The 24,635-nt window shown below is 45.5% G+C and overlaps 1 protein-coding gene across 2 annotated transcripts in view; it reads right to left on the minus strand.

Moving 5' to 3' along the window:
* Positions 1-3,678: 3,678 nt before the first annotated feature.
* The window catches only part of LOC129381699 (solute carrier organic anion transporter family member 4A1-like), a 74,974-nt gene continuing 54,017 nt past the window's right edge, over positions 3,679-24,635 (minus strand). The window contains exons 9-11 of one of the 2 annotated variants that reach the window (XM_055064758.2): positions 6,623-6,807; positions 5,530-5,594; positions 3,812-4,129 (exon numbers count right to left, since the gene is read on the minus strand). In XM_055064758.2, coding sequence (XP_054920733.1) covers positions 3,894-4,129; positions 5,530-5,594; positions 6,623-6,807 — 486 coding nt within the window. In that variant the 3' untranslated portion in view covers positions 3,812-3,893. Of the gene's footprint in view, positions 4,130-5,529; positions 5,595-6,622; positions 6,808-24,635 lie in introns of both variants that reach the window. The other variant, XM_055064759.1, reaches the window with a different exon arrangement.

Here is a 24,635-nt window from a genome sequence, read left to right on the forward strand (position 1 = left end):
CCGTAGTTCTACCATGGCTTTCCTTATATCTTCGTTATTTCCTGAAGGGGCGACTGACTGTGCCTGCAATTCCTTCAAGGTACGAAGTATTTCCTTGTTTTGCTCCGATTGTGTTAATATGACATTAGCGGCAAAGTTACTCTCCTCGCTCGAGGTGTCTGTGCTCGAATCATCGCCGATTATTTGGGTACGAGTGTGAAAAGGGCCTGGATTTACTTCCACATCTCCAGACAATAGCAGAGGAAGTTATATTAAGAAGATATATTAGGAAGTTATATTAGGAGGCATATTAAGAAGATATATTCAGATAGATTAAAAGATATATGTTAAGAACAGAAGGGTGCCCAGGACGGTGCCTTGTGGGACACCGGAATGTACATGAGAATTAGAAGAGCAGTGGTTATTCACGAACACAAATTGCTGTCGAATAGCTAAACGTTCACATATCCAGTTAGAAACTAGGCGATCAAGATTTAAACGCGAAAGTTTTATTAGTATCCTGTTATGGGGGAGTTTGTCAAAGGCTTTTTCAAAATCTAAATGTAACGCATCATTAGATATGTTGAGGTCAACATTGGAATTGATGTCATTAATCAAAATGTCAAGTTGTGTTTAACAAGAAAGCGATTTTAAAAAATACATGCTGAGAAGATGTGAAAAAATTGTTCGGCTGGAGAAACACTATAATAGTAATGTGGTTCCTCAGCTTAGAACAAGCACTGGTGAGAGAAATACCTGTATAGTTCAGGCAAAAAGACGGATATGTTTGGGGAACCGAATTCATATTACCTAATTTCCAATCCAGTGTCGCCACTCCAGAAAACAGCCACAGCTCTTGAAATATGGCAGAGAAAATGACACTTGTAACCACTTTTGCGTTGCTAAAAAGTTTGACGTCACTTCCGCATATTCCAGCAGAAAATGTCAGCTCAAGAGAATCACTAATTTAATGCTACCGTTAGGTTCAATTTTTGAAATTAAAGTGTAGCGGAAGTTCGGGGAATATGGGAGGTCATCGTCAAGCTTCGTTGTGTATACGGAACGATATGCAACATAAAATTCTGAAGCGGCATCTTCGTCAGTAATAGGGGCATTATCTTCATCAAAAGACTAATTTTGTCTGTGATTTCGGCTTAAGAAATTTACGAAATTGGCGGGGCCTGTTATGTAGTCTGGCTGGAAGTGTGATACTCAAAAATGCACGTTTAGTCTTGTGAGTGATTAGAAGGCTTCATCGGAGAGTTCTTACTTTTACCAAAGAATCGAGCTCTTAGATTGTCTAAGGATTTGTAAGAGCCTTCCTTCCTGTTGTTGAAGTGTTTTAGCGTCTTTTAAACCTGGACGAAGATAGATGTTCCGTCACAGTCATAACATGAATATACGTTGTTATGACTTGCAGTATTTTATCTTTAAAAAGCAATCAGCGGTCCTGAACTTAACGCCTAGGTATTTGATCGAAAAAGAGATAGCGAATTTTTTTATAATACTTCGGTAAATGCGGCATAGTCTCCTTTTCGTGAAACGTGCTTTTTTTTTTTTTTTTTACTGTCCTAGAATGCGTAAACCTTGAATGGTAAGAACCATGTATTATAGCGTGATCGCTTAGTCTGAGTAAGAAAGGAAGAGGCAGATAGGTTATCTTCATAAGAGGCGAACAGATCGAGAGCGCCCGTGGAATGAAGGCTTCGTCTGGTGTTATAACGAGTGGCGATAATTCGAACATAAGGCACGTGTTGAATTCACTTGCGATGTTGTTATCTTGTGATTGTGTTAGCAGGATTAGACCATGTTAAGCCAGGAAAATCTAAGCCGCCGAGTTGTAGGATAGGAGCCTTTGGGTATGATAGTGTTATTTTACAAAGAGTTCCGCGAAAATGTGACATATGGCTGGTATTAGCATCGGAAGAGCGATAGCATACTCTTATATTATTAGCTTCATCGGCACCTTTCGTGATTACAAAAAGAATTTCCGACGGGGAAGAGATGTCAAGTGCGTGACAGTAGAAATGGCGATTCGTAGCTGTTAACACACCACTGCCGCGTCCTTCCACACGGACGTCACGAAATGTCACATGAAACGTCGAGAAGGCAGTTCCGAATTATCTGTTGATGAGTTTAATCAAGTTTGCGTTAGCATGCGAATGCTGCTATCAGAGGTGCTGATTCCATTGTAATCGCATTTAGGCAGCACGCTTCTGTTGTCAGTGTAAACAATAGGCAGCGGACATGAACAGGTTACTGTTCTACTATTAGTAGATAGATATGGCGATTGTGGAGTAACTTTTTGCGCAGAATGATCATAAATGCAAGTGCAGCTCGTGACTATTTGTATATCAGAGTGAAATCTGATTGGTTTCTACTGAGATTTTTAAGTACCGTAGGTTGTTAACGGGCGAGACGAGCGTTTGGTGAATATTCGGGGAGTAGAATGCTAATACCAGAGCTTTTTTATTTTAGATAAACCTGACAGAACGCGCAATTTTTTTTTTTTTGGCGTTTAAATCAGAAAATTTTACTATGATTTTTTTGTTTTCATTACCTTTAAGAGACTCCTCTTCGGCGAGCATGTTCAATGTCATCTGGTCGAACGACAGTATCAAGATTGATTTTGTAACCCTCGATCTCCAAGAGCCTCAGACTGGACCCGTGTTTAGCGGTTGCAACCTGTTGGACCACAGAACACCACGGTCGACCGACGCGCCCTGTCCTCACAGCTGTTCATTCTCGACGTAAGCTCGACGACATTGCCGGCGTTTACTTCAGCTATAGATTCTGAATGTCATACACTTTTAGCCCTATTGCAGCGACTGAAAAACAGCCTTGTCCAATTTTCGCAATCCGGTTCTTTATATATTCGAATGCTGCGCCGTTAAGGGACAATTTGGTTCGCATGGCTTTCATTTCATTCACGAGGGACAGTTGTCCCGCTCCTAATTCGTCGAGAGTGAACATAAGGTCACCTGGAGTTTGCGTTGCTACAGAACGAAGGCAATGACCAGGGTTAAGTTCAATCTGCTGATACGAGCAACAGTGGGAGGAGGGTATAAGTAAACAATATCAATACAGCAGCATAAGTTCGATATCTCATATATCTGATTAAGGCGCAGGCAACAACACACAATCAGTACCATTTTTCACATGCCGGTGCAAATTTACAGTTGTGAATGGCTCAACAGACCAATTACTAAATATTTACTACATTACGTTATAAATAAAAACACGTGTTGTTTCGTGTACCAATGTTCTATATTTATCTTACTAATATATATATTTACTATATATATATATATGTAACTTATATATTAATATTAGTTAATATATTTTACTGTTTTAAGCCGACGCTATGCTTAAACCTGCATTCTTCATGTTCTTGTGTTTTCTATTTCTGGTGGAAACCACCATGCGTAAATTTTAAGTGTCGGAGTTGCAGCATCCATAAATAAATAAAATTTCCTTTATCCCAATGCGCGTGTATTTTTTTCCAGTAGCAATATCAGGTACAATGTCTTGTTTGACTGCGCATAATGCCGTAGGGAAGAAAGCCAGTCAGCGGCACACCTGTAAAGGCAACACGGACAGCTACACAAGCTGATTACGATGCCTCGAGAATGCCCTGTCAACACGGCGAGGAATTTCCTTTATCTCCCCCCCCCCAATCAACAGGGGCTAGGCAAAGAAAGTTTTCCTTTATATCGTGCTTTTTAAATTTGGATCAATTAGAAAAAGAACATTGCTAGTACCTACGAGTATTTCGCGATGTGCTTACACATACATGCGCCGGCGCGTTTGTTCTGGCACCGGCGACGCGGCCGGCCCGTCCACTAACTACCAGCAAGAGGATGTCACACGAGCGCAGTAAACGTGAGCAGCCTGAATGGCGCGCTTGGGCAGTTTTATGTGGGAGACGATGTTGTCGTCGTCGGCTGGTAGGTGAAGCTGGCGCACGCGAAGAGCACCACCGACATGGTCTTGAGCAGCAGGAGCATGGCGGCCATGTTGCGGCTCAACGCCCCGTTGTTGTAGATGGCGCAGTGGCCGGAGTCGCTCGTGTCGCCGTCGAACACGGACGACCAGATCTCGCAGGCCATGTCCACTGCCTTGCCGAAGATGAGCGGAGCCGGAATGGTGCCTGCGTTTTTAGGGCGGAGGGCGAACCTTTAGTTCAGTTTCCCGTTACACGTAAAGAACGACAATCGATCGAGTCGAGCGTAAATTGCAGCATTCAGTCGAGTGAACGTAAAGTCGGCCTGTCCTTTCGCAGCGTACTTTTTTTAAAGCGCACCACCTAGTCGCCCGTTCCTGCGGCCAGCATCGGCGTAAGCAATCGAACGAGCACAGCGAAGGTTGAAACAACGAACGCGGAGCGCAGCGGGGGATGAAAGACGCGAGGAGGAAAGCGGGAGAGGAGAGTGCAGCGAGGAGAAAGCGGAGGAGGAGGCTATGTGCGAAAGCGTGAGAAGAAAAGCGTGGTACGGCGACGATGGAGAAAGCAGCGCGCGTCGTCGAGGAGGTCTGTCGGGGTGGCTGCTGCTGTGAATCGCTCACACGGGTCATCCACGCGTTGCCTGTCGCGATTACCAGAGTAGTGAGGCAGTTCCGCCGAACTTCGCTCTGTTTTCAACCTGCCGCACGAGACGGATTGTTGGCCCCAACCAATGTGTCGCGTAATGAAAGCACGTATGGAACTGCGCTCAAATTTCGCATTAGGTTGTGGTGGCCTCAGGTGGCGGGTCGAAGTCCTTGGATTCGGCCGGCATCTACGGATTGCCAGACGGCCCAGAGTTGGTCTTCCAACTACGAACTTTTGAGAGCCACCTCCCAGCGACGGCGACGCCGACGGAGAAGGCCCCCGGCGGCCCCCGCGGCTGGGACGGCGTCGGGAAGAAGCGAGCTAGAGGCTTCCCGTACGCTGGCAATGGCCGCGGTTATGAACGCGTCGCGAACGGCGGCGGTTTCAGTACCGTTGTTGCCGGCACATTACCAGAACAGGTGTTGCAGCGTTGCTCTCTGTCCGCACGCTTTCCACGCATCGGTTGGGTATAATCCTGGGTAGCAGTGGTGTAAGACGACCGGACTAGGGTAGGTGTGTTTTTGGAATAATCGCCGCTGCACCCTCACGTGTCTCCTCGGCATTCTTCGTATACGACAAGCAACAAACATCATTTCGCCCTCGCGACACGGTTCGCTGCGTCGGCGTCTAGCACTGCGTATTTGCATAAACAGCTGTTTACATTTCCGCATAGCTTGTGAACTCGATAGTGCATAAACATTGCGTGACATTATCAGTTGCATAGAATCACAACAAAGAAACTTGTACGGACTGTATTTGCTTTCACAGCATTTAAGTGGCCGCTTCACCTTCGCTTTACCTCGATACCAACACGTGCGTTGGATTTTCATAAGTTTTTGTCATCCAGGATGTGTGGGAGGGGGGGAGAAAGGGGGACAGTGGTGCCCAGCACACCACAATAATGCCGTCAAGGATGCCCGCTTGTACCCTGTATAATGGAGGACAACAAAATGCCTTACCTAGGAGACGTATGCACGCCCACTGTACACCTAAGGCGAACGACTTCTGCTTTGGCATGACGCACCTGCACATAAAGATTAGCGTGTAGAAAAAGACAGTTTACAACAGCGCTGCACGCCTCAAGACGATTCAAAGTGGCCGAATGTCTAGTTAGGTCAAACAGGCTATTTGAACTGTAGAAAAACGTGGACTTAGCGTACTTGGTAGTTATTGCATGACTTGTTTATTTCACATATGAAAACCTAGTGGCACCTAGTGGTTTACCCTTCCTCAGCGGTAAACACGTCAAGCAGGTTGTTCACGGACTGTGCTGACCAACACGTCGCCGACAGTGACAGTGGCCTTAGGTGTTTACTTTCAGATTTTGCTCCATGGCCAACTACGATTATACCGGCCAAACACGACCTTACAACAAACAATATTATTCAAGCCTGCAGAATTATTATGCACTAAAGCCTAAGCACAACGTGCAAGTAATTACCAAAAGAATTCCCATGTTTCTAGCTGCGGAAGACCGTCAACTCTACATGGCCCGGCGTGGAGCTCTGTCGTGCCCTAGTTTGGCAAAAATGCGAAAGAGACCGGGACGACTGCACTAAATGGATACTTTACGAAACAGCACTAAAACGGCCCTTTCTTTAGCCTCGTCTGTTAAATGTAGTGCTGTTTCATTTTTAAATTATGAACACAAGCCAACTAATTCAAGTGTCCTTGTTCCCGAAGTTCTCAATGCAAAATGCTTCAAATAGGGAACGCCTTTTACACTCGCGCTGATGTAGGACACCTGTGTTCTGAAATGAGGAAGTTATATAATGGTACCTTCGACACTGATAAGCTATAGATGATGTCGCTCCTCTGTAGGCTCTCCTTGCGCGCGTTGCCTCGTTAACCTGTCATTTAAGCACGTTCTGGTCTTACCGTTAGAGCAGGCGCACCACATGCGCACCCCACAGTCTTCTAGCATGCAAAGCACCTCGTACCTGCACGAGACAAAGTGCACGGCGCGCTATTTAAAATTCGCGCGGGAAACGTGTTCCACAATTCTAGCAACCGGCAACACCGTCTCACAGTATTGGTTGTACGGAAGCCCACCTGATGGTGACGCTGATGCCCGGCGCACTGATGTAGAAGGTGCTGAAGAGGCAAATGAATGTGGCCACCATGTAGAAGGTGTAGGCGGAGCACTCCTGCGTACAGCGCACCCGCTCGGCCTCCACCACGTGTTCGGTGTCGTTGTGGTCGCCTTCTAGTACGATGCAGTCGCAATCAGTGTAGAGCTGCAGGCGAGCGTCACGCTTGACTTAGCATAATAGCGTTGGCAACGTGCCGCCACTGCAATAAAGGAATTTAACTCACACGTATGACGCATTATAGTTCCACGCAATAACTTCTTTTCGAGGTATTGCGAAATAAATAAATTATGACAGAAGCCATGTCCCGTCGACTGTCGATGGTAATCCGGTAGCATTCAACCAACGTGGCAAAACGGGTTTCTGTATGAGGCGTGTACTGCAGCCGGACTCCTCTTTTGCGCTCGCCTAAGAACGCTTCGCGCCATCTAGCGCCGCCGCCGCGAAACTTGCGCATGGCCTCCGAAATGCACGGCGCGCCGGTGCGCACGAATGCTGAGAAACGCGTTATGTGGCCACCGAACTCCTTTCTTGCGCTTCTTTCCCGACACGCTGCGTCATGTAGTCACACTACCGAGCAGTCTGCGTTAGGCCTCCGAGACGATAAGCGCGGTGCGCCTGCGCGTGCGAGCGCGGATGATTGTGTAGCGACCAGCCGTCTCTGCGTTGTCACGGCTCCGCGGAAAGCCAGTTTACCTCGCCTTGCCTCGCCGTGGGGATCACTGCCTCCTGCTCCTTCTTGGAATCGAGACGCCTCCCCGAGTGGGGCGCCACCACAGTCATTCGGCAAACCCGCTTTCACCTTCGAATAAAGCCAGTCGACTTCCCGTGCTGAAGCTGTCAGAATGTGTATTCCTTGCGTCCAATTAACCCAGCTCCCAACAATTCTTCCCTCGCTTTCTGCACACTATGTGTCACCAGAAGTTGATAGGAGAGGTACACATAGCCAGTGCATTCATGAAGCATCTCGCTAAGGTGATGGCATGGAAGGCGTTCTTTGGAAAACGACACGTACCCGGTTCCTTTGTGGCGCAGCCCGATAATGCGCCGGGTTGCTGTCCTTGGGGAACTCTTGTGACGTGGGTTCGATGCCGCTCAGTGTAGGATGAATTTAAGGGATCCTTTTTGTGATTGTACAGCGGCTCATTCCAATTGCACGTACTTATTTACTCAAGTTGGCATCGAAGACGTTCACTGAAGAGCGGTGCACACCTACTGGTACTTACCAAGTTACCCAAGTTATCATGGCAGAGGTTGATTGAAGATCAACGCCGACCAAGTGACACATATTAAGCGGTCATAAACCAACCCCCAGTAGTCTGCGGATACAGGTATCATACGGTGCTGTGAACATTTCAGCCAAGTTTCGCTGTAGTACGCGGTGCGTGAAGCTCGCAGTCGGGGCGCGAAGTATCCTTTCTCTCAAACACTCTCTTTTCAACAGAAGCCTACTTCTCATTCTCTTCTGGACGCTTTATTTCGTAATAAAGCGGATTCCATACGCGGTTGCTTTGGGCAAGAACTAACGCCAATCAATAATGTTGTCTGGATCAGCGCACTTTTTGCTACTCGTAGTGTGTATATTTATTTACGAAGTTCAATAAACAGGATTAAGTAAGCAAAAATTTCCTTTCGAATGTCGATAATAGCTACGTGCTTCCAGATGAAGCCGACTATAGCCTGCTCATGTACTCTCGGTCGCGGCCGCCCGCGTAGTTATACAAAACTTTGGCCATCCTGCTTGAAGGTGTCGTAGCGGGCCTCGCTAATTTCGGCTAGTTTTGAACACTCAACTGGCCTCGAAGCACGCGGAACTAAAGGTTAGACCACACGCGCGCTTGCTGCGCGTGCTCACTCCTGGCCGCGCCTGGCCAGACGCCTTGGCAGACTAATTCATGGCGCTTCGTAAATGCGCAGTTTGCATGTGGCTACTATCCGTCGGTTAAGCTGGTTAATTTAAGTTAAACTGGTTAAGTTAAGTTAAGCTGACCAGAGCGGGTGTCCGCACCACGTAGCACAGTCAGACTGTAGGAAATAACCGCGAGCACGCACTCAAATCCTGTCACGCAAAAAGCAAACGCTGCGCATACGCACTGCAACTGCGTGTAGCTGCGTAGCTGCGGTCTTCCACGCAGCATGTACGCAGTGTAGATACCGCGGCCGCCGCTGTGTGTCGCCACGAGTGCACTGGCAACGCCGGCTAAGTGCATTGCGCCTCGCTGAGGGCAACCACGTTTGGCTTACATCAGGCGCGTCGTGGGCACCAAAATGGGAAGGAGTGGCGCCTACGTTAACATCCAAAAGCAAACTAGAACTGCGTGCCACGGTGACATTTAGAAGGCGGGGCGCTGTGGGCGTGCACCGCTACGCCGTAGTCTTCGCAGTGCAAGGCATAGAAGAAGGAGCGGCAGGACAGCAAAGAGTGTGTTCGATTATTTGCCAATAACTTCGCTTCTGCTGAATGCATTGAAGTACTTTTTTGCGGCAAAGTATTTCCGCAATAGCCTGTTTTAGCTTCAAATGCATTCCCCTTTGATACAAGTCGGTTCAGGGCTCCTTTAAGTACTCCAAGTCGCTGTTTCTTCGAAAAGCGGCGCCCTCCCAGTCCCACATCTTCCAGTGACCCACTCAATTTCTATTGCAATCGATGCTTCGCCTTTCGGGCGAGACTGCCAATTATTTTTTTACTGACACGATGTATTTACTGCTGGCGACGAACACGCCCCACAACCAGTTGCGCATGAGCACGCGGCCTTTGTAACGCCGGTAAAATTGCAACCGCCAAGTACCGACTGCGAGAGCGTGGGAATAGGAGGTACCTAAGGCTGTTAACATTAGGACACCTTTTGTGCAACTTGGGCGTTCTCTTCAAAAGAAAACTACCAAAAAAAGACAGTCCGCATGTGCTCTGTTTCCGACATTGACCCCCTTTGCTTGTGACACTGTATCCAAGATCGGCGCGCCGACCATGGCAGGACGATTCTGCAGATAGACAGTGCAACTGTAAACGGCACTTTACGTGACCACCAAGTGTAAAACACAAATACCGACCAAGCGGATTCGGAAAACCTTAAACCCTGGGAAAGCCGACAAAGAAGGTTGCTTCATTAAAGGAATTATGCTCTTGATGACCTATATTTGCTTCAATGATGATATTTAGGTATTATTTTATCACCGAGTAATTTCATAAGAACCAAGGCTATGAAGCAGTACATCTAGTAGTATAGCAAATATGATAGTGCTATCCTGCGTATGAATTATTCAGAAGGACAGCAACACCTAAATATGGTCAGAAAAGGCTGACAGGGTTTGCAAAAGGGTTGGTTTTAAAAGTCACGAAGTCGCTCATTTGCCAAAGCGAAATTTCGCAAATCCGTGTGCCGATACAGATCCAGATTATTTTCCTTTAATGGTACAGAGTTCCTATTCGCAACTCAAATCAACATTAGGGGGCGCTGCGAAGCCTGGCCCGGTCTGGCTACACTGTGCAGTATGGCGGCTTTACGGAGGTCCCCGCGTACGCTGTCCTTGGTGAAAATATTAAGTTTCTTGCAGTGCGATGTTAATTCACGCTATTTTGTGGAGGGAGAACGGGTAGTGGACGCCGAGCACCTCATTTTAGTCGGTACCAGTGGTACTGTGAGTGATGAAGTAGAAGTGGTCGCGCGTGTGTGCAAACCTCCGGCGTGACAGCGGACCTGCACGAGATCGTGGTGAGAATCACCGACGCATTCCGGGACCCATCGATCGTGGAGGCTAAGTGCTCGTGCATTGCTGGATTGTCGCAAAAGTGCAAGCACATCTCGGCTGTTTCTCCTGGCCCCTTATCCTGGCACATTTGGTGTAGTTGTCAGTCCCTTTAATGTTTCATCTCTACATTGCGTTTCAATGCTGTTCATATTGCAAAGATTGTATGAAGTTCTTGTGCGTGCACCGTTGTACCCGTACAAAAAATTATTGAGAAGGCATTGAATTATTATTGGTCAATGTTGAGTTTTTCATTAAGGAATTGTGGAAATTTTGTTGGAGAATTGTTGGGCTAACTGTTGAGTGGCCTTGAATATTGGCCACTGAAATTTAATTGAAACACCATTGGGTACCTCAATGTTGAATAATTGTTAAGTTACCATTGAAAGTCCATTGTGCTTAGACGGCCCGTTGCGTTCGTTTTGTTGAATGGTTGTTGAGTTACCATTGATTCTGCGTTGCACTAACGTTGTGGTAGTTCTGTTGACCTGTTGTTGAGTTGTTATTGCCCCAGCATTGAAAAGCACATTGTGGCACAGTTGAGATGGCATTGAGATTTCAGAAGTCGCCATTGAAATATGATTGACGTTTTGTTGGGCTAGTGGATTTTTATTCATATATTGAAATTTCTTTGCTGTTCACACTTGCATGCCCTGGTGCCTGCTCATAACTTTCCCAAACACAAACAAAATCAAAGCAGATACTGGTCCAACTTGAAGTACCTTTATTTACACTAAAGATGCGTGCACGTGAAACATTATTACAGTACATAAGGCACCACTACATCGAACCTGGAGACTCTACCAGTGTAAATACATCTGAAAAAACCTATACATATGAATGAAATGAAAACGATCATTGTGGTCTTTACTTTCGACTTAAGCTTATGACTAGAAGGCAAAGCGACTCAAAAGGCAGGGCTTAAGCATACCCTTGTAACAACCAACTTTGAACACATGAACACTTGAAGCTGCTTGCGTGTGGATACACACAAGACATCTGAATACGTTATATTAACATGTTTGGCACACTAACCCATCACAGGAAAAGTTACGGCTGACTGTGAGAAGGCAAAATAACAGACTTGAAACAAATGACTTCACGTAAATATATACAAGCTTTAAGACACGTCTTTCATCGCGACTAAAATTTAATGAAGTACCAAAGTAGACTTGTCTGAGCTTTTTGTCTTCGAGATGTATATATTTTCAGGTTGCCCAATTATTTTATAAAATAACATCACTCAACTTAGCTATTAATTGATGAAACATCATTTAGAAAGTTGTCGGGCATGGTGAACACCTGTATCATGTTTCTGACGAGCCAGGTTTGCAAGAACAGTACACCATTTGTATATGTTAAATTGAGGTACAGAAGAGTTTGTTGGTGGTATTTCCTCAATTTAGTGAGCTCATTTTCAGTTAATTTTTCTGGACTTGCAGAAAGCTAATTAGAGCACTTTTTGGGGCTTTTTTCACTACACCCAGCAACTAAGTGGTTTAAATAATTATTTAGCACAGAAAATTGGTAGTAACACACGGCTAACACAATTCCAGAGCCAAATAGATGGTCACCTGCACTTGCAGTATCAAGTAGCCCAGAAATAGTCATAAAGGATGGGAAAAGGTTTCAATGACTGGACAGCCAGATTGATGAGACAGTGAAAAACGCGAATAAATGCGTATACGAAAAGCCAATGACCTCAATTGTGCAGGTAAAATATTATTAAAATGCTACCAGAATTTTATTGCATAAAATACATAAACGTTGCATAAAAATTGGGACAAAGCAATAAGAAAGACGGAGGGAGATACAGCACCCGTGTTGAAAAAAATTACAAGTGATATACATGCATATTTAAGCTAGAGACAATTGTTTCTCCAATATATACAAAAAGAACCCATGCACTGACGGCATAAAAGAAGGTTCCTGCGCCTGGAGAATGCAGCACAGTACAAAGCAGCGTCATGAGAACCGAAAACTAGAACTTAGTATGTTTAAAAAGTACGAATACTTGCATACCTACAGGCATGTGACATGTCATGCCTTGACTGGATGAAATTCATAAATCTTACACAAGTGAAGTTACCATCACTCTTATTGGCTTCCTCAGGGGACTCCTTGAAGTTGAACTAGAAAAATGTACATCAGTGTTAAAAACAGAGAAGATAAGACCCTATAGCGTTCTTCCTGGAATAAACAGCGCAAATATTTCATGTTTAAATTGTATGGACACTTCGCCAATTCGGTGTACATTAATATTTGACAACCACACAAACAGAAACGAGAAGGATGAATTAAGGTAGGAACACACATGAACGCTGACTCAACTAGAAGTTTATTCGTGAAGACAAAGATTTTAAACAAATTGGCCAACTTCACAAAGAAAAAGCCATGGATGTGCAGCAGAAACAGCCCGGCACAACAAAAAAGGACCGAAAGACATGTCCGGTAGAACAAACATATGCGTCAAAAACAAACAAAAAACACATGAAAACTGAAAGGTTTGTCCTGTAAGTGATATTAACGGGAAATAATGCAACTCTTTCCCACTTAGTCACAGAAATCTTGCTTATGAATTTTTCTTCGTGATCAATAAATAATTCTTCCATAAGTCCTCTTGTGTTCTGGTCTTTGTAATGAAACAACCGTTATTTCTGCTCTATACCTCAACACCAGAGGAGTTCCAGCAGCAATATTTATTGATCACAAACGAAACAAATACATAAGCAAGTTATCTGTTGCCCTTAGTGGGAAAGACTTGCAGTTCTCAAGAGTATTTCTCGTTGGGTAGTATCACTCATCGAACAAATATTTCACTTTTTCGAAAGATTTGTCCGATAGTTCTCGTTTTGCACGCACGTTTATTCTACATGACATGGCTTTTTCATATTTTTTTCTTGTCGCTCGTGGCTATTTCTGCCACACATGCACGGCTCTTTACCTTTGTCAAGTTGACCAGCGTCTTTAATACCTCTGTCTTCAAAAATAAACTTAGTTGAACTTGCGCTCGTGTGTGCTCCTACCTATTTCGTCGTCCGCCTCTCTTCGCGCTGCTGTTTCCAGTACGCACGTGTCACTTGGTTAGGCTGGTAAACATTCCCGCAAGCAAAAGGAAATACCTTCCCTCAAAAGGTAGCCCATCCTTTACTACTACAAGCCAGAGCAAATCGAAAGCCTTCACAGCGTCCATGCGCGGCAGCTAGTACACCACAGAGCAGCAGAAAAAATAGTTAAAAATCCCACTTGATGGAGAGTGGCAACAGAGACGCGAGCTTGCTAGTGAATCAGCCACATATCAACGGGTGTCTCCTGCATGACGCCAAGCTGCTCTTGACGTAGAACACTTCAGCATCTGGGCATTTGCTGCATGCGTAACCTGCGAGAAGGGAATGCGGACAGAAAATGAGATTGCGCGGATTCAGAATCTGCCACACACTGCACATAACTACGCACAAAATAGAAGTACACACTATACTGGCAAGTAAAAATTTGCGACTCTTTACGAGTGCTGTCTAGAAAAGGAAGAAATAGGTTGCTACGGTAAATGTTAGCTAAGACACGCACAGCGATGTTTCACAGCGGGGAGAAATATTCCCGGCTCCCTCACAGAACCGAAGACCACGCGACGGTGCATAGCCGATCCCAAGCAGATATCGAATCTTTGGGTAGAAGTCCAGCAGCAGGAATGACCTAAAGATACGCCGAGAGCGATGCGAGCGGTGAGCTTGCCTGTACAAGTGAGAACATGCACCGTTTCTTTGACGCTAGCCGCTCCGGCGTGTCTCCGATCATTCCACGCGATTTGTGTGCAGAACGTCGCGTACACGCCCTTGCGCGTTTTGCGCGGTAGCGTCTGCGCAGTGAGCTAGCTTCATGACGCGTCACTGCGCAAACGGTGCTCGAGGCGACAACGCGCCTAGTGGCGCTCCTTTCGCTTCTGCAAGCATCGCACATTCGGATCGGCCCAGCTCAAAGAGGCAGCAGAGAGCGGTGGCATGTTTCGGTCACCGCCAATTGAAATTGTACAGTGCGCCTTCAACAGAAACGCGCCGCGCTAGATAAAGATGGTTACTGCGGTAGTTTTGGCGGTGATAGGCGATAGGGCGACCCCGTCGGCGGCTGTGTTCTTTGCCGAAGTCGTCACCACACCTCTGTTCATTTGCGCTGTGTATCTGTGTACAGTCACCGCGCGGAAGCTGTGACTAATCGGTTGGCCGTTCTCCGCAAATCCCAAAGAGGCGAAATATATTTTGCGGTGCGCCGCATCATTAGGCGCAAGCTAAATCGAGGCGCGCTTAACCGCTACGGCACAAAAGGTGATCACACTAACCGTATGGTATACAATGAGCCACTACGGATTAAAAAAAAATAATTATGATGTCCTTCGTGCGAAACCAACGATCTGATTATGAGGTAGGTTGTAGTTGGGGACTTCGTATTAATTTTGACTTCCTGGAAATTTTTACGTGCATACAATGCACAATGCACGAGCGTTTCTGCATTCCGCTCCTTTGGCATGCGGCCGCCGCAGGGATCGTATCCACGACCTCGAGCCCCAAATTGCCACGGCGGCCGCCATAGTTACGAAATGCGTATCGCGCGCTTTCGCTCCGGGGCATACGGTTTGCTTGAAGAAAGTGAACGGTGTGATTAACATCTTACGCTTGTCAATGTCAAAATACAAAAAAGGCTACGTGCCCAAGAAAACGAGATTACTTACCTATATGCAGAAGTTCGGCTGCGACTGTTTCGGGGTGCCTTCTCTCCAACAGGCATCATGACCTCTGCCGCGCAACTCATCAAAACAGCCAGGCTCGCACATCAGTCGAAGACTAGTAGCTGAGTCAGCCAACGACTTCAACGGATAAACGTCCCACTTATCTTCGTTACAGCATTTCACTAGAATGTGCGTCATGATGACCGAAAAGAGAAAACCACTTTCATCAAAAAGCACGAGGCGCGAACCACCACGCAACGGCAACCAACTAACGGAGTCCGAAAGCCGTTCACAGCTTCACTATCGTAGTCAGTTATAAAAACCTTTCAAACACAAAATAACGGCACTTAAAAACCGCTAATTAATTAGCAATAATTTTTCATCAACTAACCTTCATAAATTTTTAAGAACCGCCTAATTTGTAGCGTAAACAATAAATACTACGACCAAGAAATGCGACTACGAAACTAGCGGTAACGATGTATACTGTTGAAAAAGTGTGCTCAAACGAAGCTACAACGGTTGCAACCGCGCGCGCGCACATACACACACACTCGAACGCTACCTTGACGTTGGTAGCGCCACCTAGGAGTAAAAATTATTACTAATTTTATTACCTTTACAAAAGTAACGCTACTAGAATAGTTTATTGCACCTTTGCAGATGACGAGGTGACAAGTAAGGTATGATAAGAGTCCGCTACCTGTATTTCTTTCATTTCCCTTTGGTGTTCTTCTATTTAACCGAACATACGGGACCTGTCCTGCGGACGACAGTTCGGCCAGGTTCAAATAAATCGCATGCTTCTTGCAAGGCGAGAGTTGGGAGCAGCCGCAGATACAGCGATTAGCTGCGATACTGTTGCGGCTGTTTCTGAATCAGAAGATCTTTGAAGTCAATGGTTATAGCGGCTGCGCGCTGCGATCTCAAAGCGTGTTCGTTGTTTGATCTCTAGTACCACGGCCGTTGGATAAAAAAAGCTATATTTACTTTCCGGACGGAGGGTGCGTCGCAGGAAATTCGAAGATCTCTCACTAGTATGTTTGCAGCATGTGCGCCGCTTGGATCCTACGGTTCCCACAGCGCGTCGGATGCTCGAAGGTAGTAGCGTCGTCGCGTGTCGGCGCCTGTCTTATCGCCGGCCGCGCTGCCGCCGTGTCTACTTTTGGGGAATTCCACATGCGCGTAGTCGCCGTGTTTGCGAGTGAACTTCGCATTCTTCTGCTCCCTGAAACGTGCTCATTTTGGATCGTACCAATTGCTATGTCATCTAGTGTATGTTAAAACGACGATGGCGTTTCTGCACCGGCAAAGAAATAAATCGTTATGAACTTGGGCGGTCATGAAACTAGTCTAACGCTGCAGTTTTTACAGAGAGAAAACGGCTACAAAAGTGGGGCAGTCCCGGAGATAGGCGCTTGAAAGCGCCAGCTTTAGCGACAGCACGAGGAAGTGGCACGCTGCGCACGCGCCAAGCCTTTCAGAACTTACTGGCTTTCGAACGAGAGGAGCATGCGCGCGTTCATGGCCTAATGGTTAGAGCACCGGGCTTGACGGCCGACGTTCAATGCCACCCCATCGGTCACACATTATTTTCTTTTTATGGAAACGAGGCGAAAGAATAACCTACCTGCCGCAAAGTGACAGCAATGAGGTTGGAACGCTTCGCATTTTAATTTTTGGTATGTCTTCATATGCGAGTCCTAATTATTGATACTGGACTCAACTGCTGCACAACAAAAAACAACTACAAGAATCAACACAAATTACCCAATAAATTGTTTATTGAGAACACTCAACGGTAATATTGTTGTGCAACTGTTGAGCGAACTTAATTGCTTTTGAAAATTTGTTGAAGTCCGTTGTTTCAACAATTCCCCAATAATATATCAATGGTTAATCAACAGTCATTTTTGTACGGGTAAGCAGAAGAGATCCTATTATGTGCTATTATGTGCCAAACTGAAACTTAGCTTCACCTTGTGCTGTGGCGCTTGAGATTACCTATCACAATACATATCCTGCTTTTTTTTGCCAACATAACTGTTCGTTTCCTATGGCTTATACGTTATTGTTTCACAAGTTGTGCACGAGCAACTGCATAATATCAGTGGCGACTCAGGCAGAACTCATGAAACCAACTTTTGTTGTCTTTGTTTGTGCCCTTCTCAAAGGGGCCCTGAAACTGGCATGCTGCATAATATAGATACCACGACCACCACAAGCCCTGTTCGCAGGACGATCAGACAGCCATGTGTATTGATTGGTCTCAAAGTGATGTAGCTCCAGGCGTCCATCTCGCGTTTAGAGAGTGCCACGCGTGCCTGAACCACAAGTAGCAATGTGTCAAAAAAAAAAGAAACTTGAGCAGGACCTTGCTCCCTTGCCATGCACCGTGTAGCTTCCAGCACACTAGCTGAGACGAAAGGAGAAAGCAATGCATCGGTGCAATAACTACTAATTCCGCTTACACTTCAATGATACGAAAAATTTTTGCAGCAGGCGATGTCCTTTTGTAGTGAGGTCACTATGATCAGTCGGAAGTCTTTCAGTGCCCCTTAAAGTGTTTGTTAAGTGCTTTAAGTGCATGTTAAACATTTATGTCACTTACTTTCCATTTATTGATATGTTGATAGTAAGGACAGCTCTATATGCTCTTTGGAGGTCAATAATTATCATTCACTGATGTTAAGTCTGCACAAGTGTCTCCCCATCTTGTATTACCGGTGGTTTAGTTATGCTTCCCAGGACAGCCATTCGCACTGTATTCAACAAATTGGGAAGAAGCATAAATTATGGTACATATACCAGCTGGGGTCATTTGAATCAAACCATTCTTTCAGGGTACTCAACTCTGGTGGCCAACCTTTTTAAATACTCATCGTATGCAGGTTTGACGCTGTTCCTTGATACTTCTCATGTTCTGTTTGACAAGATATACCCTCATATGCTAAAAAGTGCAACAAAAATGGGCTGGAGTAAAACGTATGAGGCAAACACCTTGACACTGAGTACAGTGAACAAAGTATTGAGTGCATGTGGTTTATTTTGTGAAAGAATACAAGTAAGGCAAGGGACAACAAACAGCCATTGAAGAATAACCACAACTCTATGCACAGACTGTAAGTGAACTGCAAATATCTCGGAATACCATAAGATGAAAACTTGCATCAGAATGTGTAGCGTAAATTAGCACTAAAATGAAGAATACAAGTTGCAAAAGAATGTGCATTGCTAATTTACAAAAAGTGTGTTGAAGTCGAAGTCTGCAGGTTTGGCCAATGCAAACAAGTGCAGCATGTAGATCACATGGCAACGATCGTGTCTGAAAAGTATGAAATGGCTGAGTGGCATAAAAAATGTTGGATTTCCACACAGAAGACCGCATGCCCTTACTCTCAAGGCCGCCACGCTTTGACGGAGCCAAGGACACATGCACAAATGCCTCTATGCAATGCAGGCTACTTGCAATGTCGCCAGCCATGGCACATCGAATGATGGCAAGCCTGTGAACGTATTTACGTTGCTACTATTTATCGTGTTCACAAACTTCTGTGGAAAAGTACCCGATATCTCTTGGACAGCCTTGCTTTCTGTAAGCCTTGTCCCTGAAGCCATTTCTAGTAGGAAATTTGCCACGTCTTTTTCTTCTCTTGAGTACTCTGCCATGAATGTCCGGGGGCCAGGTTGGCAAGCACATTCCTGTCACAAAACAAAAGCAAGGGTTATAATGTCTGACATATCTGACGCGAGATCAGCTTCCTTTTTGTCATTCCAATAATGCACGTCAATGTGTTAAATTCAATGTTGGAAGTAGGAAAGCCAGGGTTTTTGCATCAGTGAATTTGCACCCATCACACACCACAATCCTTTCACGAAGTTAACCCAGAAAACATGCTGCCGGCTAGGTAAAGACAGCTACCACATCACAAATATATAGAACAAATAAATTGCCATATTTGCTATGTCCTTGTCACTTATGGTGTTTGCAAGGCTTTGGTCCATGCTGTTAGGGGATGGGAAATCGTCCTGCAATGTCAGATAGAGTTCAGTCCAAGGAACCAGTGGTTAAGCAATGTGTCCACAAGTTGCAGTTAATGTGCACCCATCACACACCACGTGCTACAATGCTTTTACGATGTAAATCCAGAAAGCATGCCACCGTTTAAGTAAAGACAGCTACCACAACACATACATATACAAAAACAAATTACCATATTTCCTTTGTCACTTATTTGGTCCATGCTGTTGCTGTCAGGGGATGGGAGAACGTCCTGCAATGTCAGAGTTTAATCCCAAGGAATTAGTGGTGAAGCAATGTGTGCACAAGTTGCAGGCAGCCAATTTACCATGGTGGTCGTGCCGACAGGTGCATGGGGCAACACCTTTGCTTGATTCATTCTGAAATGCATTAAAAGGTGTTGACATTTATTGAATGCTTGTAGCCATGGTGTATGTACCATAAGCATATAAGTGCTGCACCATGCAGTCAAATTAACTTACTCTGGCTGACCGATATGCACGTCAGCGAAGTCTTGCCAGTGAAAGCTCTTTCATATGAGCATCCTTGTTCTCATCATAACATGACGTCCTTGGCAGGTTTTCAGTTGGTATTGCATTTTTTTCAGCCGCCGTCTTTGACATGCTACATCTGAAAAAATAAATGAATTGTTTGTTTTATTGTGCGTCAATATGGGCTGCACCCAGAATTTTTCTTTTTACCTCAGAAACAAGGCCACAATATTTATAAAAAAGCATTTGCAAGGAAATGAAGCACGGTTAGAGTGTGCAAGGCTATGCAACGTTGTACACCGAATGTAGCATCTGCAAAATGTAGTCGAAATCTGCTCATAACACGAAGTACACAGGTGCAAACACCACCACATGACTGGAGTAGTTTTGCCACTGGCTTGGGGATGATATAATAATACAGATAAAGCTAGTTTAGGTACTAATACTGATCATATATATGGGACACGTCAGTAGACGGCGGACGCCGTAAATTTTCCTCGCAACTAGCAAACGCGTGTAAAATTTACATGTGGCTGTCGCGTAAGTGGCAAACTTCTGCAATGAACGTGATAGGCTCGCCGTCGGTGCGAAATACCAGTGCCATATGGGCACTCTTGAGCGCGTCGGAGATTCTCAAGTGCAAGTGGCAAATTCGTAATCAGTCGCGCCGGGAAGTGCCCGTGTGCAGTGCGCCTGTGCTGCAAGTTCATCCGCGCCACGCATGATATTTATTCCGCTTTAACATGCCACATACGTGGCACGTTTACACTCAACACTTCCCGAACTTGCTAGTACATCATTCGTAAACATTTGAATCTCCGACGCCCGTATAAGATGCGCGAGACGTGCTGAGCATCAAAAGCCTCCCGAGTTACGGCCGGGTGTAGCCAACGAGTGCAGAGGTGACATTCCTCGCAGAAACCGCTGTGAAGCGTCGAACATGAGCTCTAATTACAGCCAATGTGGTTAACGAGTGCAGAGGAGACGTTCCTCGGAGAAACCGCTGTGACAGGTCTCGAACCTGTGCTCGAATTTCGCGTTGCAGCTAACATATGCAGCAAATAATGCATAGCCCAATCGCCAGTGCTCGCAATGTGGAACGTATTTGCATAAGGTAACACAGCGACATGTATAATGGCCATGGACAATGGTCATGCATTAGGTTCGATTTCACAAGTTCACAATAGTGTCTCACCTGGTAAGAAGAAATTATCCCGTGCAAAATGCCGTGAGCAAACAGTCATTGTCAGCGTCACAGCCTTGCCGATGCGGAAGCTAGCGATCCACCTGGTTCTACGGCTTCAGCCTTTCGACTCGGAGGGAAATGCGTGAACGGAAATATCGCTGTCCTTCCATCTCGCTGACACGCACCGAGGAACACAGCAGAACTGCTTGGCCGTTCGCTTTTTCTTTGCTAGCAGCTCCATTCTTCCGTCCGCGACAGCAGCCTCTACGGCTCACACGGCGACTGGACCTCTGTATGACGTTTCTCCCAACTGCCGCTAGGTGTCGCATGAATTGCTGGAGTTGCGAATAGAGCGGACGCTCAGCAAAATGTGCCTTGTTGCAGCCTGAGAACCAGCCAGAGCCCGTGGACAACACGTCATTCGGACAGATGCTTTGCAGACACAAATTACAAAACCGCAGCACCGGTAATTTATTTATTTATGTATTTTCAATACTGCCAGTCCCATCAGGAACCATAGCAGGTGGACATACAAAAATGAAATACATGGTAATAAACGTCCACGTACAAAGTGCGTGTCAATAAGCCAAACAAGGAATGCAAAGGAACAAGGTAAGAATCAAGGTAAGATATCACATATCTAGCAGACATGCGCAGCAATATAGAGAATACATCATGAAAATGACAGAAAACGAGAACAAAAATAACAGTAAGCACCTTCACGATAATCAGCATAGCTTACAAGAGTTGCAAAGCATAATATGTAAATAAGACTGCGTTACTGATTGCTTAATATGCATTCTAACCGTGATGTGAACTGAGATAATGAGTCTGCAGAAATTACTGAAGGATCGAGGCGATTCCATTCCCTTATCACGAGGGGGAAATAAGAGTACATGAATGTTTCATTAAGGCATGAATATTCTGTTAAAGCGTGTACATGTTTATGTCTCGATGATCGTGACTGGGAAAAACATGTATTTTGTTAGGTTGATCTTATAATAGTTGTGAATCAAGTTAAATAAAAATTTAACCTGTGCTTGCTTCGCTATTGATGATAGCGTCGCTAAACCCGATATAGCCGTAAGGTTAGTGGGTGAATCTGTGCGCTTGTACTTGCAAATAAACCGCAGCGCTTTTCGCTGTACTTTTTCCAGATTCGTAATATTAGTTACTGAGTGGGGAAACCAAACTGTGTTAGCGTACTCCAAAACCGGTCTAACGAAAGTAGTATACGCTAGAAGCTTAGTCGACGTGGGTGCGAGGGGGAGACATGTTCGGAGATAAAATAGATTGCGCAATGCCTTCGAGGTCACGTTGGCAATGTGCGCGTCCCATTTCAGTAAGAAGTAAGAGTGATGCCTAAATATTTATGCTGATGAACTTTTGTTAGCATTATGCCGTTAATAAAGTACGGAAAGTCGTAAGATCGTGTTTTTTTCCTTTGTTACCGTCATGCAAACTGATTTAGTTGCGTTTATAGTCATTTGCCATTTTTTGCTACATTCATTTAGCTGGTCTAGTGAATTGCTAAGCGAAGGACGATCTTCGTAGCTGTTAATTGTTTCCTAGATGATGCAGTCATCAGCAAACAGTTTGATATTACAGTCTATACTTCTGGTTATGTCGTTAATGAAAATTAAAAATAACAGTGGCACCAACACGGATCCTTGGGGAACGCCTGATGTGACCGGCGCTGTCGCAGATTCCACATGCTGAAATAGTACGAATTGTGTCCGGTTTGTTAAGAAATCTGTTACTCCCCAGTCTAAAATTTCCCCCTTCCCAATAAAACCTCACAATTTGGTTAATAATTTACTGTGGCATACACGATGAAACGCTTTTTAAAGGTCTAATAATATTATATCAGTCTGGCTACAATCGTTGATGTTAAATGCGAGGTCATGCACAACTTCCGTAAGCTGCGTGACGGTTGACAATCCATGGCGGAATCCGTGCTGGTGTGGCGTTAAAAAGTTGTGAGTGTCAAGAACGTTTGTTAACTGTTTAAGGATGATATGCTCGAGCATCTTGCAAGCAGTGCTAGTGAGAGATATTGGTCGATAATTAGAGGGCAATGAGGTATCTCCTGTTTTGTGTATTGGGATGATTTTCGCATTTTTCCCTTCGTCGGGTAAGGTGATTGTGATAGGGATTTTCGAAATATGAAGCCCAAGTATCGGCTGCACCACCCTGCGTATCTCTTTAAAAATGGTTTGGAATGTCCTCTGGTCTGCATGATTTTTTAGGGTCAAGGGTGAGCAACATGTTAAGGATACCCGCGTCAGGTATGATTAAAGGATCGATGCGCGATGTTGAACCGCTACTCAAGTCTGAAAGATTGCCGTCATCGTTTGTGAAGTTCGAGTGAAAATAGCTATTGTAAGCATTAGCATCGTTAGTTTTTTAAGGAGACAAGTCCGATAACGTGTCTTTAGTAGGGTGAAAATGGTTCCAGAATCACTGAGGTCTGTTTGTCAGAAAGTTAGGCAGCGTTACATGAAAATAATGTTCCTCGGCTTCTTTGGCTGTCTGTCGAAAATGTGCTACTGCGCATGCTAGTTTATTAGTTTTGGATGGGCATCATCCATGATTTTTAATAGAGCTACGTATCCTTTCTACATGACGCTTTGCGTGGATGACTTCCCAAGTTATCCATGGGCTTGTTCTTTGTGGTCGCTTGTTTTTTAACGGAACATAGTTAGTTACGCAGTAGGAAACCATATTCTTAAAATGAAGCCAGGCTGTGTTCACATCGATTGACGGGTCGGAGGTTATTTCAGTAAATGCTTGAAATTCGTGCGCAAGGTGGGTTAGTATGCTGGCGTCATCCGCCTTCTCGAAGTTGGGTACTATAGATGTACTACAACGCGTTCTTATTGAGCAGTCCAGAGGCAAAAAGCATAGCGGGATGTTGTGATCTGAAATGCCTTCAATAATTTCTGTCTGTGCTTGGTGCCCTGAAAAATGATCGCTGATTAGTGTAAGGTCAAGGATACTGTTTGCTGAACTTTGCTTACGCGTCGGTTTCAGGATTATTTGGTGAGGTTTAGAGAGAACGCCAGGTAGCGTCGAGGAGTGAGGACGTGTTTACGCCGGCTCCGCGAACAACCAAGAATTCTGGTGGTTTTTCTGGCAAAATGATCTGCGAAAGTGCTAAAATAGATTTTCAGAAGTGACAAGGACCCTGTGGACACAATTGTTTGTGCCTGTGAGTGGCTTTTTAGTGATTTTACGGCTAAAAAACTGTGACCAGTGCACAACGCCACGCTAGGCCTCACCTCGGCTTCGGCATGGCCCTAGCCGTGGACGGCGTCGACGGGCAGCCCCAAGCCAGCGGCGGCTCCCAGAGAAACGGCGACATGGAAGTGACGGTGGATTCTAAGGGACCCGACAACGAAGGATGGTTAACCGTTTTGGCGAAAAGGAAGCAGAAGACCGTGCCAGCTGGCGCGGAGACGACGCTCGGACGCTAGGCGGACGCTCGGCGCGACGCGCTCAAGAAGGGAGCAGGGAAGAAGGAAGCGGAGCTATCGGTAGCATCGAACCTACCGAGACTACCGGCCACGGGCTGGAAAGTGACTCTACGACTACGAAAAGGCCTCTCGGTGCTTCAGAAGGCACCGGAAGTAAGCCTCGGAAGAGCAGTGCGATAAAGCGCGGGCGTCAGCCTACAAGAAGCCAAGGGAGACCGCTTCGTGATAAACACCAAACAAGGTACGATTATCTACCACACATTATCGATGGAGAATGCTAAAAAAAATAAGCAAGATAGATAAGATCAGAATCGGAGACAAGGATTACGGGGTC

This window comes from Dermacentor andersoni, chromosome 11 (genome assembly GCF_023375885.2).
Source record: "Dermacentor andersoni chromosome 11, qqDerAnde1_hic_scaffold, whole genome shotgun sequence".
Classification (NCBI taxonomy): Eukaryota; Metazoa; Arthropoda; class Arachnida; order Ixodida; family Ixodidae; genus Dermacentor; species Dermacentor andersoni.